The 12,689-nt window shown below is 47.0% G+C and overlaps 6 protein-coding genes across 6 annotated transcripts in view; 5 read left to right on the top strand and 1 right to left on the bottom strand.

Moving 5' to 3' along the window:
* PENARI_c002G02428 (uncharacterized protein) overlaps positions 1-767 on the top strand; it is a gene marked incomplete at both ends in the record, with an annotated part of 1,072 nt that extends 305 nt beyond the window's left edge. The window contains 3 exons of the mRNA XM_022627301.1: positions 144-233; positions 284-363; positions 438-767. Of these exons, the coding sequence (XP_022492846.1) occupies positions 144-233; positions 284-363; positions 438-767 (500 nt within the window). The remainder of the gene's footprint in view (positions 1-143; positions 234-283; positions 364-437) is intronic.
* A 1,739-nt stretch (positions 768-2,506) lies between these two features.
* Positions 2,507-2,977, top strand: PENARI_c002G08048 (uncharacterized protein; the record flags this gene model as incomplete). The annotated part of the gene is made up of 3 exons (XM_022627697.1): positions 2,507-2,709; positions 2,764-2,791; positions 2,918-2,977. 3 exons carry the CDS (start codon positions 2,507-2,509, stop codon positions 2,975-2,977), a joined length of 291 nt encoding a protein of 96 aa, XP_022492718.1.
* An 823-nt stretch (positions 2,978-3,800) lies between these two features.
* PENARI_c002G10809 (class-II fumarase/aspartase family protein) lies at positions 3,801-5,225 on the top strand (the record flags this gene model as incomplete). Its single annotated transcript, XM_022627876.1, has 3 exons — positions 3,801-4,003; positions 4,060-4,299; positions 4,349-5,225. The coding sequence occupies 3 exons, from the start codon at positions 3,801-3,803 to the stop codon at positions 5,223-5,225; spliced, it is 1,320 nt and encodes a 439-aa protein (XP_022492827.1).
* A 225-nt stretch (positions 5,226-5,450) lies between these two features.
* On the top strand, positions 5,451-5,732 carry PENARI_c002G03458 (uncharacterized protein; the record flags this gene model as incomplete). The annotated part of the gene is made up of 2 exons (XM_022627370.1): positions 5,451-5,518; positions 5,588-5,732. The coding sequence occupies 2 exons, from the start codon at positions 5,451-5,453 to the stop codon at positions 5,730-5,732; spliced, it is 213 nt and encodes a 70-aa protein (XP_022492232.1).
* A 2,455-nt stretch (positions 5,733-8,187) lies between these two features.
* On the bottom strand, positions 8,188-8,727 carry PENARI_c002G11308 (uncharacterized protein; the record flags this gene model as incomplete). The annotated part of the gene is made up of 1 exon (XM_022627909.1): positions 8,188-8,727. One exon carries the CDS (start codon positions 8,725-8,727, stop codon positions 8,188-8,190), a length of 540 nt encoding a protein of 179 aa, XP_022492511.1.
* Positions 8,728-11,752: 3,025 nt separating this feature from the next.
* Positions 11,753-12,414, top strand: PENARI_c002G03159 (uncharacterized protein; the record flags this gene model as incomplete). Its single annotated transcript, XM_022627346.1, has 3 exons — positions 11,753-11,931; positions 12,084-12,103; positions 12,209-12,414. 3 exons carry the CDS (start codon positions 11,753-11,755, stop codon positions 12,412-12,414), a joined length of 405 nt encoding a protein of 134 aa, XP_022492616.1.
* Between the last annotated feature and the right edge of the window lie 275 nt (positions 12,415-12,689).

A 12,689-nucleotide genomic window follows, 5' to 3' on the forward strand; every position in this document is an offset into this window, starting at 1 on the left:
GCGCCAAATGTTATGCTGCAGCTGGCAAATGAGTACCACTCATCCCTGCCCGGTTTCAAAAATGGTTCTCTTGGGATACTCGCAGGTATGTTACGAGAGATTGCGCGAATCACTCGTGAATATGGTAACCCACTGATTATCAGGGCCATTAACCTCTGTTGTCCTTTGCCGCGGCGCTGGTGGCGACTTCAACCATAATCCACCGCTATTACCAGATAGAGTTAAGAGCACCGGTGAGTGCCCCCAATGCTAATAGAATCCGCTCAGTCTAACGCAGCTTTAGTCGTTGCGGCCGTGTTGTTTGGCGACCCAACGGACATTGCTAACGCAGCCTATGATCGCGACAGAAGCTTTCACAACGGAGTAAGCAGTAACGCCGAGAACAGGTCTACTACTCTTTTTGGATTAACTGGCTTTTCTCTCTTTCTTTTGATTAGACCTTACCGCGAACGAACAACATCGTGTGCAAGCAGTACGGCGACCGGATGACATCATGGTGCGACCAAGGTGACGACTATGCGACGCAGGCCACATCGATGCGGTTCATGTTCTCTATCTTCAGAAATACACCAGTGCCATGGTTCAATACGTGGTTGAAAGATGGCAAAATTCCACAGCGTCCTCTGTTACTGCGACGGCCGCATCCGCAGGCTCCTCCACAAGCTCAAGGGCAAGCGGTGTGTCGACCGGCACGCAGACAGCGTCACCCACAACCTCAGAGTCCAGCCGTCCCTCCACTGGCACGGCGTCTGGACTTACTATACTAGGGTGGCCTCTGCTTTTGCTCTCCTGTGGACCTTTTTTGGTTCGAGAAATGGAATGGGGACAGCCGATACCGCGAACTATGATGTTGTAATGCCACTCTCACTAATTTTTTACAAATTTGTGGGCATCTGAAGCTTTCCGTCTGACCACCTTGCTTCCATTGTAAGTAGCAATGAAATTAAAATACTAGAGCTGGTCTATAAGTATTGAATTATGTTATTTCCCTTCTTCCGAGCATAGGCACTTTGGTTGATCTATCATCATCTTTCAAGTGATGCTATCGGAGAGCTGCTTGTGGAAGGTTGTTACACGTGGGGATTTGATAGACAAAAGTGAGCTAGTTGGAATTGGGTGACATTTGGGCCGCAAAGCCATCAAGGCAATACAACATATTATGAGGATCTTTTTGTGAATTGGCCAGTTCTAAAAAAGCGATAAGTGAATGCATTATGATGGTTGTTTGCGATCTTGGTCATTTTTACTCACCAATGGATGTCCTAGATCGTCGCTCGGTTGAGGAGCCAGAAAAATGCCATTGTCCTTCTTCTTCGAATGTCCTGAGTCGTTGTTAATCCTCATATACGACGAGAGGAAGCTTTTATCAGGCCCCGCAAGCATAGTGAATAATAGTAGCGAAAGCAACGAAAATTAGGGATAGAATGCAATACTTAGTATTCTTAATGTAGCGAATACTTGCTCCTAAACTGCAAAGCAGTTAGCCCGTGGATTAGGGCAATGTAACCGTCGTGTTTCAAATGAGAAAAGATGAGAAGGCAAGACGGCAGCACGAGCCCCGTACGGGCAGGGTCCGACCGCACCTAATTGATCAACCACTCAATCACTATGTTAGGTCTGCCATTTGCGATTAGGCCCGTAGGCAAGTCGGTGTATATAGGGCATGAGTTGATATGGTAGTCCTACAATTGTGGGTTCTGCTAAATTCGCTGGCTCTCACGATGGCTTGAAGCTAAGTTTTTAGCGAAACTATGATTTCTTATGATTTTGACTTCTTGTCACTCTGGTGGACGTTACCTAATATTCGGTAACCAGTGGGCGTCCTAGATTGCAGGAGGAGATTTCAGTATGCATCCAGTCAATTTGGTAACGTGATAGGGCAACTTTGACCCAGTGGTTTGCCGACCAGGGATTATGAGAATACTTTTGAAAATATAAAGTTCATCTGACGGCCTGTGAATCATCTAGTGCATCCACTGACAATCAGCATAAACGAGATCACCATTAACATGGAAGGTGAGGAAATATCGTAGGTAATAAGCATTCTACATAGCGGCAGGTGGCTCGAAAGTGATACCACGAGTAGCAGAAATCATGAGCCTTCACGTCCAAGTAGTATGCAATTAAAAGCCGCAGGTACAGACAGGCTTGTCGCAATATACAACGATATTCCAGTTAGGCATCGACAAGGTCGAGTAAGTAATCCACGCTTGGGCTTACAGTTGACAGGTATTGGTAAAGTTGCGGGATCTTAGGGTGTGACAGGGGATGGCATGATGGCAGTCTGGCATAGCGAACGGGTTTTCTATCTGCATCTTACTCCAATTTTTCCAACAGATGCCAGGCGGCAATATGATCTCAGTCTACTCTTCGGTGATATTCGAACAAGGTCTAGGGCTAGACGCCGAGACAGCCCGTATCCTCTCTGGCGGCACGCTTACATGGAAATTACTATCATGTTCTGTATTGTTCTTCACTATCGACAGATTTGGTCGTCGCGGCTTGAATGGCTAGCTGCATACTAGGTCTGGCAATCGCCACGTCTTTCCCCCATTCCAACTACGCCGCGCAGATCATCAGTGTTCTCTTCATCTTCCTTTTCATTCCAATTGGATTCCTTGGTGCCAACTTCTTCTACTGCACAGAGGTGGCACCTACCCGTCTCCGCGTCGCCATGTCAAGTATATCTACCGCAAATCACTGGCTTCGGTATGCCCACCCGTTTATTCAAATAATCTACCAAACATCTAACCATCATGATAGGAACGTTGTGGTCGCCATGATCACGCCGGTCGCAATAAAAACAATTGGGTATAAGTACTATATTGTTTATACGTGTATTGGTTCTGCTTTTTGTATCCCGAGATGAGCCTCCCTAGCTTACATCCATTACCACTCGCTTACTTACCACACCGAGACCATGGGACATTCGCTAGAGGAGATTGATCTCATCTTCCGCGAGAGTCCGTCGGTATGAACAGCTGTTCGATTTGCCAAGAACCGGCCTATCTAGGCCATGCCTGATCTTCCCCGAGACACTCGAGAGAAGGGTGAGGTTGAACATAAATAGTACTCTGCTAGGTCCCCGAGCCGTGAAATATGAGGCTTTGGTTATCGTGCTCTATGAAATTGAATAATACATGGGTGTGATCCTTTTTTGCTGCGATACAGTTTCAGATTACCTTGCTAGACAGTGTGTCGGATCTAGGGATATGATCACACTTTCTTCTGTTTCTTCATGGCTTCATAGTGTCTACAAGTGTACAAAAAGCGGATGTTAAAGTCATTCACCCTGGAGGATATGGGAGGGTATTGAGGCTCTATGTACTCGTGATACTTACAATCAATTTAACGAACCCCCGGAGCATATCAAGAAAGAATACAGCATGATGGATAAAAAGACGTGCAGATGGCACATGGGAATATGTCAATTATTAACAGTGCCGCTAGAATTTCTAGACGTAGGGTGTCAGGCTCATATTAAGCTCTATATCGTTGACCAATCAAGATATTCGCCATCTTTTACCATTGGAAGGGATCTAGGGCACATAAATATAATTATCACAAGTTTACCGAGACCAGCTAAATGTATGCCGCATGAACCGATTCAGATGGCATCGGACTATGCCCGGGCCTGCTCCACCATACTATCGGAATAGCAGCCTATTCCGAAGCAAGCAACCATCTCACCTGGCGTCATGCCAAATCCGTATGAGGGGGAAACAAAACTCGGAATAAAATATTTAAAGGCAAAGAACTCCATTACACTCATCACAATCATCCGAAGATACACCCTGACCATGGCCGTCTCTGCCCTCGACTCTCGCATTTTCCGCAACTTATTCGGAACACAAGAAATCCGCGACATTTTTACGGACGAGGCATATGTGCGGTCCCTAATAGAAGTTGAAGCCGCCCTATCGCGCGCCGAAGCAACCGTTGGTGTTATTCCAGCCGATGCGGGCAAGGCGATTACCGATGCTTTTGCAAGCCTTCAGATTGAGTACGTTCAATTCGTATCCTGCAATCACAGAATAGACACTCATCGCTTCTTGATAGCTACAAGGGTCTGGCAATTGAAACTGATATCGTGGGATATCCTGTTCTTCCATTGGTTCGGCAATTGGTCGAAGGGACGGCCGATGAGATGGCCAACTATATCCATTGGAGAGCGACGACACAAGATATCCAAGATAATGCCTCCATGCTTCAGATCAAACGAGGACTCGTTTTGGTGAAGAGAGAGCTTGAGAATCTGAAGGAAGTTCTTAAGGGTCTTGCAAGCACGCATCGTGACACGTGAGTTCCCCTCCCTCGCTTTCACGGCATAAAGTAATGGTATATTTAGTCCAATGGCAGGGCGAACACATCTACAGCACGCTCTTCCTTGCACGTTCGGATACAAATGCGCCGTATACCGCTCCAGCATCCTCCGACACCTCGAGCGCATCGAGGAGATCGAGCAACGGTGTTTGCTTGTCCAGTTCGGAGGTGCCGCGGGCACGATCGCTTCATTGGGCCGGGATGATACCGGTCTTCGGACTCGCAAGCAGCTTGCAGCAGAGCTTGGGCTTAAGGATCCTCATATCACCTGGCATGTTGCGCGCGATAACATCGCGGAGACCCTCAACTTCCTCGCTCTAGTGGGTGGCACATTGGGCAAGATTGCATTGGACGTGATGATCATGTCCTCGAATGAGTTCGACGAGGTCTCGGAGCCATTCGTGCCTCACAGAGGTGCTTCGTCCACAATGCCACAGAAGCGTAATCCGTTCTCCAGTGAGGTCATTTTGGCTGCGTCCAAGATGCTGTGCGCCAATGCGTCGCTGGGGCTAGATGCGATGGTCACGGACTTCGAACGCGCATCTGGACCGTGGCATTTGGAATGGGTGGCTATTCCTGACGCTTTCGTGGCTGCAGCCGGTGCTCTGCATCAGACGAATTTCGCTCTCGGGCGGTTGGCGGTGAAGGTGGACTCGATGAAACGCAATCTGTATTCCACCAAGGGATTGATTGTGGGTGAGGCTGTTATGATGGGACTGGCACCACATTTGGGACGACAGGGCGCTCATGATCTGGTCTATGAAGCTTGCAAGTCTGCCATCGATAAAAACAAAACTTTGCTTGAAGTTCTCGAGAGATTGCCTTCGTTAGTTGGAATTGCAACGGGGGGCAGCTGGCTGCTTCCTGTGACCCGTTGGAATATATGGGAGCTAGCCAGTTGATGGTTGATGATATGGTGAGGCGTGCTGTCTAGTCAATGTTCATGATTAATACACATGTAAAAGATATGCAAGTTGGAAACACATGTTAAATCAACGGGAATGTTGTTCGGGTCTTTCATATGCTAGGTGTGGTAGGCAATTTCGGAGATCATCTGCTCCCAAGTTTCAAGATCAGGGGCTTGTAGAAATGTGAGGTTTTGATCTTCCCAGGCGGCCGGCCACATCATGTCTAGCGAAGCGTCGAGCGCAGTGGACTCGGGGCCCATATTCGTGTTCCTTTATCGCGAAATCCGGTATGACTTCCGGTGGGCTCATTGAAGCTTGCTTCCCTGGCTGATCGGTCGCCTGGGTAAAGCCCGCAGTGCGTATGATACAAAGCTCCACTATTTTGACATCAGCGAGGCCAATTCGTTCAACAGACGTCCTTTCGCAGTCTCTCGCAGTATTCTTCAAGATCATTCAAGATTGCTGCGGTTTGAGCAGAGTGAGGACGCCGCACCGCAATGATACCCAGGATCAAGGCACTATTGACATGTCGTGAGTGCCCAAAAGTCAATCTCATATTTTCCGCAGTTCCATAATTCAAAGACTTCAATCGACTTTTGAGATCCGAAGATGCCGATGAGACACATGCATCGTGGCTCAAGCTGAAGCGATTGGTGATAGATTCGCGCAGGAGATAGGGCAACAGGTTAATAGAACTTTGGTTGATTGATTGATTGATGTGTTGGTAGTACATGTGCCTCCACGTCCAGGTTACTCTCGCCGCTGTCCGAAAGGCGCCCAGGACGCGAACAAGTGCCGTAAATGGGCGTTGTCTCGGAGTCGGTCATCGCAAACAGTCGAAGTGTGGTTAACGACCGGTGCGACACACGCCTCGTATTTGCTCTGGACGCAGCTATCGCAAATTCAAGCGTGGTGTTGGACCCTAGTGGCTCGTTTAACAGCTTGTTGCACGTGTTCCTTCCACCTCAGCTCGTGGTCGAAAATCGCCCCAAGACCTTGGCAGTCGGGGAAGGTTGATGGCGTTACCGTTCATGATGAGCTGGCCCTGATTTTGTTCTTTCCTCTTCCGGGTGATGTGAATGGGTTCAGTCTTTTCTGTGGCGAAAGAGAATCCGGTCTGTTGGGCCTGCCAGCAAAAGGTAACCGAACATCTACTAAACGTCGAAATTCTGGACGCCGAGTTCCAGTCGCGTGGGGCAGTATTGCTCCGTGGGAAGAAGTAATGTCCCCGTAGTCTTGTGAGATAGAGTTTCGCCTCTTAACTGTCGGCATAGTAGGTTGTGGCATAACGTATGAGCTTTACGAAAGTGGTCCGTCGGTTGCCATCTCTTTCCTATCTTCCTCCTCGGGCGGGGCTCGATGGTATTGCCCACGCAGCAAACGTTGACCAGATAGCAATCCGAGGAGTCGGCAGATTCTGATTAGTCCAATTAATTCTTAAGCTTTGTCACCTATATTTCATAAATATATGAAACATGGTACTTTGATAAAATTGATATGAACTTTACCACGACATCGGTTCTACACTGTTCAACCAAGAATTAAGCAGTGCCAACTTTGGCACTGAAAGTTGGCGCGGCATTGGAGCCGGGGGGAATTTAAACATAACCCTAGCCATCGGATGACAGAACCTTAATAATCTGCCTCTATACATCTATTCGCTCCCAGCAGTTCCCCTCTCATATTTACCCGGTTGTTCCATGGTCGCCGTGAGAAGAGACGTGGTTCAACCAGCTAATCGATTCGTCTCTCGATAGGAACAGGCTTGACAGGCGTTTTCTGCGAATTGTGAATGGATAAGTCCGCAGTTTAAGTTTGGGTGATTCGCTACGAGTTCATCCTACCCGCAAGACTCAGGTACTGCTAACGGTCTACGTATAACCAATGCTATGACGAAAGCGATGTACTAAGCTGGCGTTAAAACCTCCCCCAGGTGTGAACGGTGACTCCAACGCAGTAAAATCGCAGATCAGCCAGGTCTTATCGACCCGACCCGCTCTTTTCCAGAACAAACTTTAAAAAAGCCCATAAATCGGATCCAACCTTCCAGTTCGGAAATGTCCAATCGAAAGCCTTCAAGCCGCACATCCCCTCAGCGAACACCGCTTACATGTCCGATGGAGCCAACCTTGGAAGCAGCAACGACGCCAAAGTTATCTACCCATCGAACTGGTGGAGGATCCCCATTCTGTGGGACGGACCTGAGGAGTCTAGCCAGATCTGCAAATAGGAGCGTTGAGTGTTGGAGTCTATCAATGGTTCCTGTCTATCACTTGTTCTAGATGGTAGACTTCGGCGTTGGCGCATATTCTTCGCTGTTCCGGTCTCTTTGCCTCATACCGACTTTGAGCGGGGTTTTTTGTTCCTGGCTTGAGGCTGTTTTGTGGCTTTTTGTGGCTTTTTCCCCCAATGATTATTAAAAAATTTTATCTCGTCTTTATCGAACCAGAAGGGTCTAGATATGGGATACTTCCAAGTCCCCCATGCCAGTATCGAGAAAATGTAGAGGAGTTTAATACTGGACTACATTACAGGCAAGTCTTCTGAAGTAAAGATCGTATATTTCGTGTAAACCTTTCTAGATCTGATGATCATCGTCTATTCACATGTCTATACACCCCTCGCCCACCTCGTCATGTAACTCCCGTTTCCATACTCAATACAGATGTTGGCGGGGGATTTCTAAAGTAAACTCTCGTGACGAGACATCCTGCCCCTGCGGGAATCAACACGCTGTAGTTGGGGAGAAGGCATATCAATTCAACTGAACATGTTGAGTAACAAAAATTCACCAATCTCATCTCGGAAAGGCATCACTCTCTGGCGTGGCACATAAGAAGAAAGAAAAACGCCATCTGCCGACTAGGGCTAGATACGACAAGTTTGAAAGGTAAAAAAAGAAGGGATGCACGGTTTAACCGGCAATAATCAAGGCAGACTGATAGACAGACTAGGACTAGCCAATAGACAGGTTAAGAGCGGTACTGATAGGGCAGCCGTGGGTGGCATAATCATCAGTGGGCTGGAGGTAAGCCGCAGAGCAAGCGGAATCACCAGCCGTGCAGATAGCCGAAGGGCAAGTGGAAGTCACATCGGAGGGCACGACAGCGAAGCCGGAGTTGATGAACATGCTGCTAGAGTCCATGTTGATGCAAGACAGATCCCAGAAAATAGTGTCACCGGACTCGGTGTACTCGAACTGGAGGACGTCCTGTTGCTCCTGGTTGAGGGCGATCTTGATTGAGATACCACCGCCGTTGGGGTTGGTGCGCCAGTTCTCAGAGTAGATTCCACCGCCGCTGTTGATGGTCTGCATAGGGCCGACGACGTCGGCCACGGACCAGGCGTAGACGTCCTGCTGGAGGTTGTTGATGATCGTGACACCGCCGCCGTCACGGCGGAACATGTCCTCGCGGCTGACCATCATGTCCTGGGGAAGAGCGGAGGCAATAACGGAGAAGAGGCTAGCAATGCCGAGGGTCTTGGCGAACATCATTCTGAATGTAGGAATATATAGTCCGACCGATGCAGTTATAGTTGGTATGTGATTGAGTTTGGTCAACAGAGTAACGAATTCAACGAGAGTCGACGTCGGTATTGAAGGGAATGAATAAGATAAAGAACGTTTGTAGTGATTTACTTTGAAGTGAATGTGTTTGTGGAAAGAAAAATAAACCCGGAGGTAAACGAGTGGGATTTATACAGATTTGAACAGCGAGCATGCCCCGGCTAGGCACAGAGTGAAATAAAAAAACGCAAAGACACGCATACTTGGGTCCATAGAACACTTCAGATAAAGCGGGGCATTGGCAAATGGCAATGGCGAATAAAATAATAAAATAATAAAATAATAAAATAATAAAAGAATAAAAGATTAGAATGAGAACAAAACCAAACTACGGAACCAACTTTGTATCTGCGTGTGTATTTGTGAGAATTCATTTACCCCAGCCTACCGCTGAGCGGCTCCCTCTAATCCTCGTTTGGTTAAACCACCCCCACCCAGCAGAGCATGGGTTGGTCGTTTCCACCCAACGTAAAATTTTCACCTTTCCATCATGTTCCGACCTATTTTCTATGACCAAGAGATGCCTCAAAACCCCAGCATCCAATGATACAATATTAAAGGGCATATTTACTATGATAGCGATTAGCCTAGCATTTGCGCAGTCGCGTGAGAATTCCAGGTTTCTTGCCGAGTTCTGCGCGGTCCGATTCAGGGTTGGAAGAGCCAAACTGCCAACCACTTCCCTCAACAATGCATACGCAAACCCCTTCCCAGCCATTGTTGAACCCACTGCGGGTTGTATTTTACAGCGATCTGGCGAGAACCGGGTTGTCGGCCATTTACCGGTTAATTCGACGGCTTCCGCCCCATTTTCACTATATTACCCAAAATCCCGAGAGAGAAAAAAGCCCATTCAGAGCGAGAATATCCATTTACCGAATGATATCTTCAGTTGGGACGAGACTGGTTAAGCTTTTGGCCAGGGAAAGCCGCGAAAGGTTATTTCAAACTTTTCAACTGCCGGATTTCTAAAGGGTGGTCAAGCCGAACGAATTACCTGTATTGAATGTGTTCCCAGAGGTGGAGGTAAAAGGCCCCAGAAGCTACGTCGGGGTTCCTAGGACCTATATGGTTCCTAGAAGCGGCTTATATGCTCGCAGAAGCCGCACCGAAGCCTCTGGGAGCAAGAGGACGCCGTTACAACCCTCAGGGATATGGCTTGATTTTCTTCTCAAAGTAAAGATAGAGAAACCTAGAAGCTATAGATTTCAGATTTACTAGGACTATGTGATTCCTGAGCCGTCCACATGTTCCGGGGTCAGCGTTCTAAAATGTTTATAAATCCAAGGTCGATGGAAATTTACACAGAAAAGATCATCAATTGAAACATGTTTCGTGCCGAGCCCTTAGGTACGAGCATTAACGTAATGTTACTGCTCCAGAATCGGTCATGATCGGTGGGCAAGTTAGATTTAGATTTGAACATGCTTTAATTCCAATCATACAATTTAGTTAGCAAACTTATAAGCAAGGCTGTAGTAACTCAATTCCTTTGCACGATTTTATCACCTATATCTCTCTAATTGCTCCCAGTTCTACATCTGCTTCTTTTATCCGAAACCTTATGGGGAAAACCTGCGATTATGTTCATTCGAAATGCTCTCTACCTCGTTACCTTACAACCCTAGTTTAGGAAGCACCTCGAACCGCCACTTTAGCTGTTACGTTAGCTTACTTGCGTACTCTACTCGTAACCGCGTAAGTCACGTACGACAAAACGTACAAGAGAGGTAATAATCACTAGAACTCCGAAAGCGGCCTGGCTAACAGCCCTATTATATATAGTCTTATAGTATAGAAAGTGACCCTCACTATTAGAAAATTGCAAGGACGTTTAAAAATCTTGGATATAGTTAGTAATATAACTGCTTAAGGGGAGAACAATTAAGCTTAGGGCGAACGGAATGTAGCTGTAGTAAGTTCGAGGCTTATATCTCGGGTAGATTATAAAGACAATCCCGAAAAAGTAAAATAGGGTTAAGGTAAGGGCCATACTCACCTATCCCCTACAGTCATTTTGTGTCCGCAACAATAGGTTTACGGATTGCAAGAAGGTGGGATGCGTGTCGTTTAAGGGAACAGTTAAACAAAGTAAAGAATAGCAGCAGGAAGATGAAGTAGGCCAATATCTCCGGGTACTATGAGCTTCATATGTACTATGTGATCTTCACACAAAGGATGCTTTTTCAATGAGCGACTAGCTGATATTGGGCCGCACCAAGTGCCTTTTGCATAATAGAAATACTCCAATGGAGAAGCATTTAGCGCAATACACAAATTACCCCTCTCTTCATTATCCTTTAAATTCGTTATGCGCTTCCATCACGTCAACTTCTAATCGTTACGTGACGCATGATAGGTGTAAGCAAGTTTCCCGGGGTTCTGTGTAAAGCAAGAAGGGTTCTAGTGTCGGCAGGACAGAGCATGTCAACTAGGTAAGGTGAAGATGCCTGAGAAACAAGTGGTATTAGAGAAATACAGAGACTGCTTCTTAGGGAGCTGGCTCCGACGCTGACGTGCCGACACCTGTATATTGTCGATCCTCTATGGTTGCGAGTGGTCAAAGCATGATGGCGCGAGGTTAATACATGCTTCCTGGAGACCGTGAAATTCTGAAATATGGCTGTCCATATACGGAGCTGACAGATCTACTGAGCAGAAGTAAGTGACTACCCTGGATTTCAGGTTTATGGCTATCGATATACAGAGCTAACAGATGGTATGAGCAGCAACTAAGTAATTGTCCTGGATTTCCAAGATATGGCTGTCGATGTACAGGGCTGACATTAGAACTTATTTAGAAAACTTTCATGTGACTGGGTGGGAATGCTCACGTAACCCCTTGCCGGTGACAGCTCATACATCAACTACACCAAACCCTTGATCTTGGCCCGGGAACTGGAGGTTCCCCATGTATTCCCCATGTCCTCTTCATGATTGTTTCCACCTCACAATGGCATACGAGATCTGCCCGGAGCGCATGGTACCCTCGCTTAAAGATAAGGACCGCGAAATAGGTGAGCGCATTAACGTGTTTGATGGCGCAGTATGTCTGCAGTATCTTGCCGATCGGTTCGACGTGCATGGCGAACGGTCCGGATACACTGCCGCCGAGAGAGGTGCAGTCTTCACGTGGGTGGCATATCAAACCGTAGGAATAGAGTAAGTAATATTGCTTTAAGAAAAAGAGCATAAAAAAAGCTATGTTTGATGATGACTGGTGCAACTGTTAAACAATGGCTCTATTTTCTGCGAGGTTATCGCACTCATAAGACAGCGTCCAGTTGCCACGCAAAATCGCCAAGTATGTCTATCATCACTCTCGCCCAGGATCAAGAAATGGAATATTCTAAATCAGCAGCTGGGGAAAGTCAATAGTAGGTAGCACTTGTTGACCGTCCGACTCTAGCGGAGCGTTCCTGTTTTCCCTTTGCTATGCCGTGGATATTCAAATTTCCCGGTATCGATATCAAAATCTGGCCTAATATTGAGGCATGCTCGGACCGCATGTTGGAACATCCGGCGATTCAGGATGACATGAACATGAGCCAAGTGAAAACCTTCGGTCATGACGTGACCCCTGAGCAAACCAAAACATTGAATGATGCCACTTAGAGAATCAAAGCGCCGGTGGCGATTGGGATCAGGGGGAGCTGCCAGGAACCGACCATACCCACTTGTAATGGGCACTTTAATACATAGACTCATTTTATTGCCTGCATCATGAGATATATCTAAGATCACTTCACTCGTCTGTAGAGGATCTATTCCAGCGCAAGGTGACATTACAATCCGGCAGCCAATTTGCCGTATTTAATAAAGAAACATTTAGCCATAATTAATCGAACTTATTAGATTAGACTATATATGGCAGGCTTAATTAATATATA

This window comes from Penicillium arizonense (genome assembly GCF_001773325.1).
Source record: "Penicillium arizonense strain CBS 141311 chromosome Unknown PENARI_contig002, whole genome shotgun sequence".
NCBI lineage: Eukaryota > Fungi > Ascomycota > Eurotiomycetes > Eurotiales > Aspergillaceae > Penicillium > Penicillium arizonense.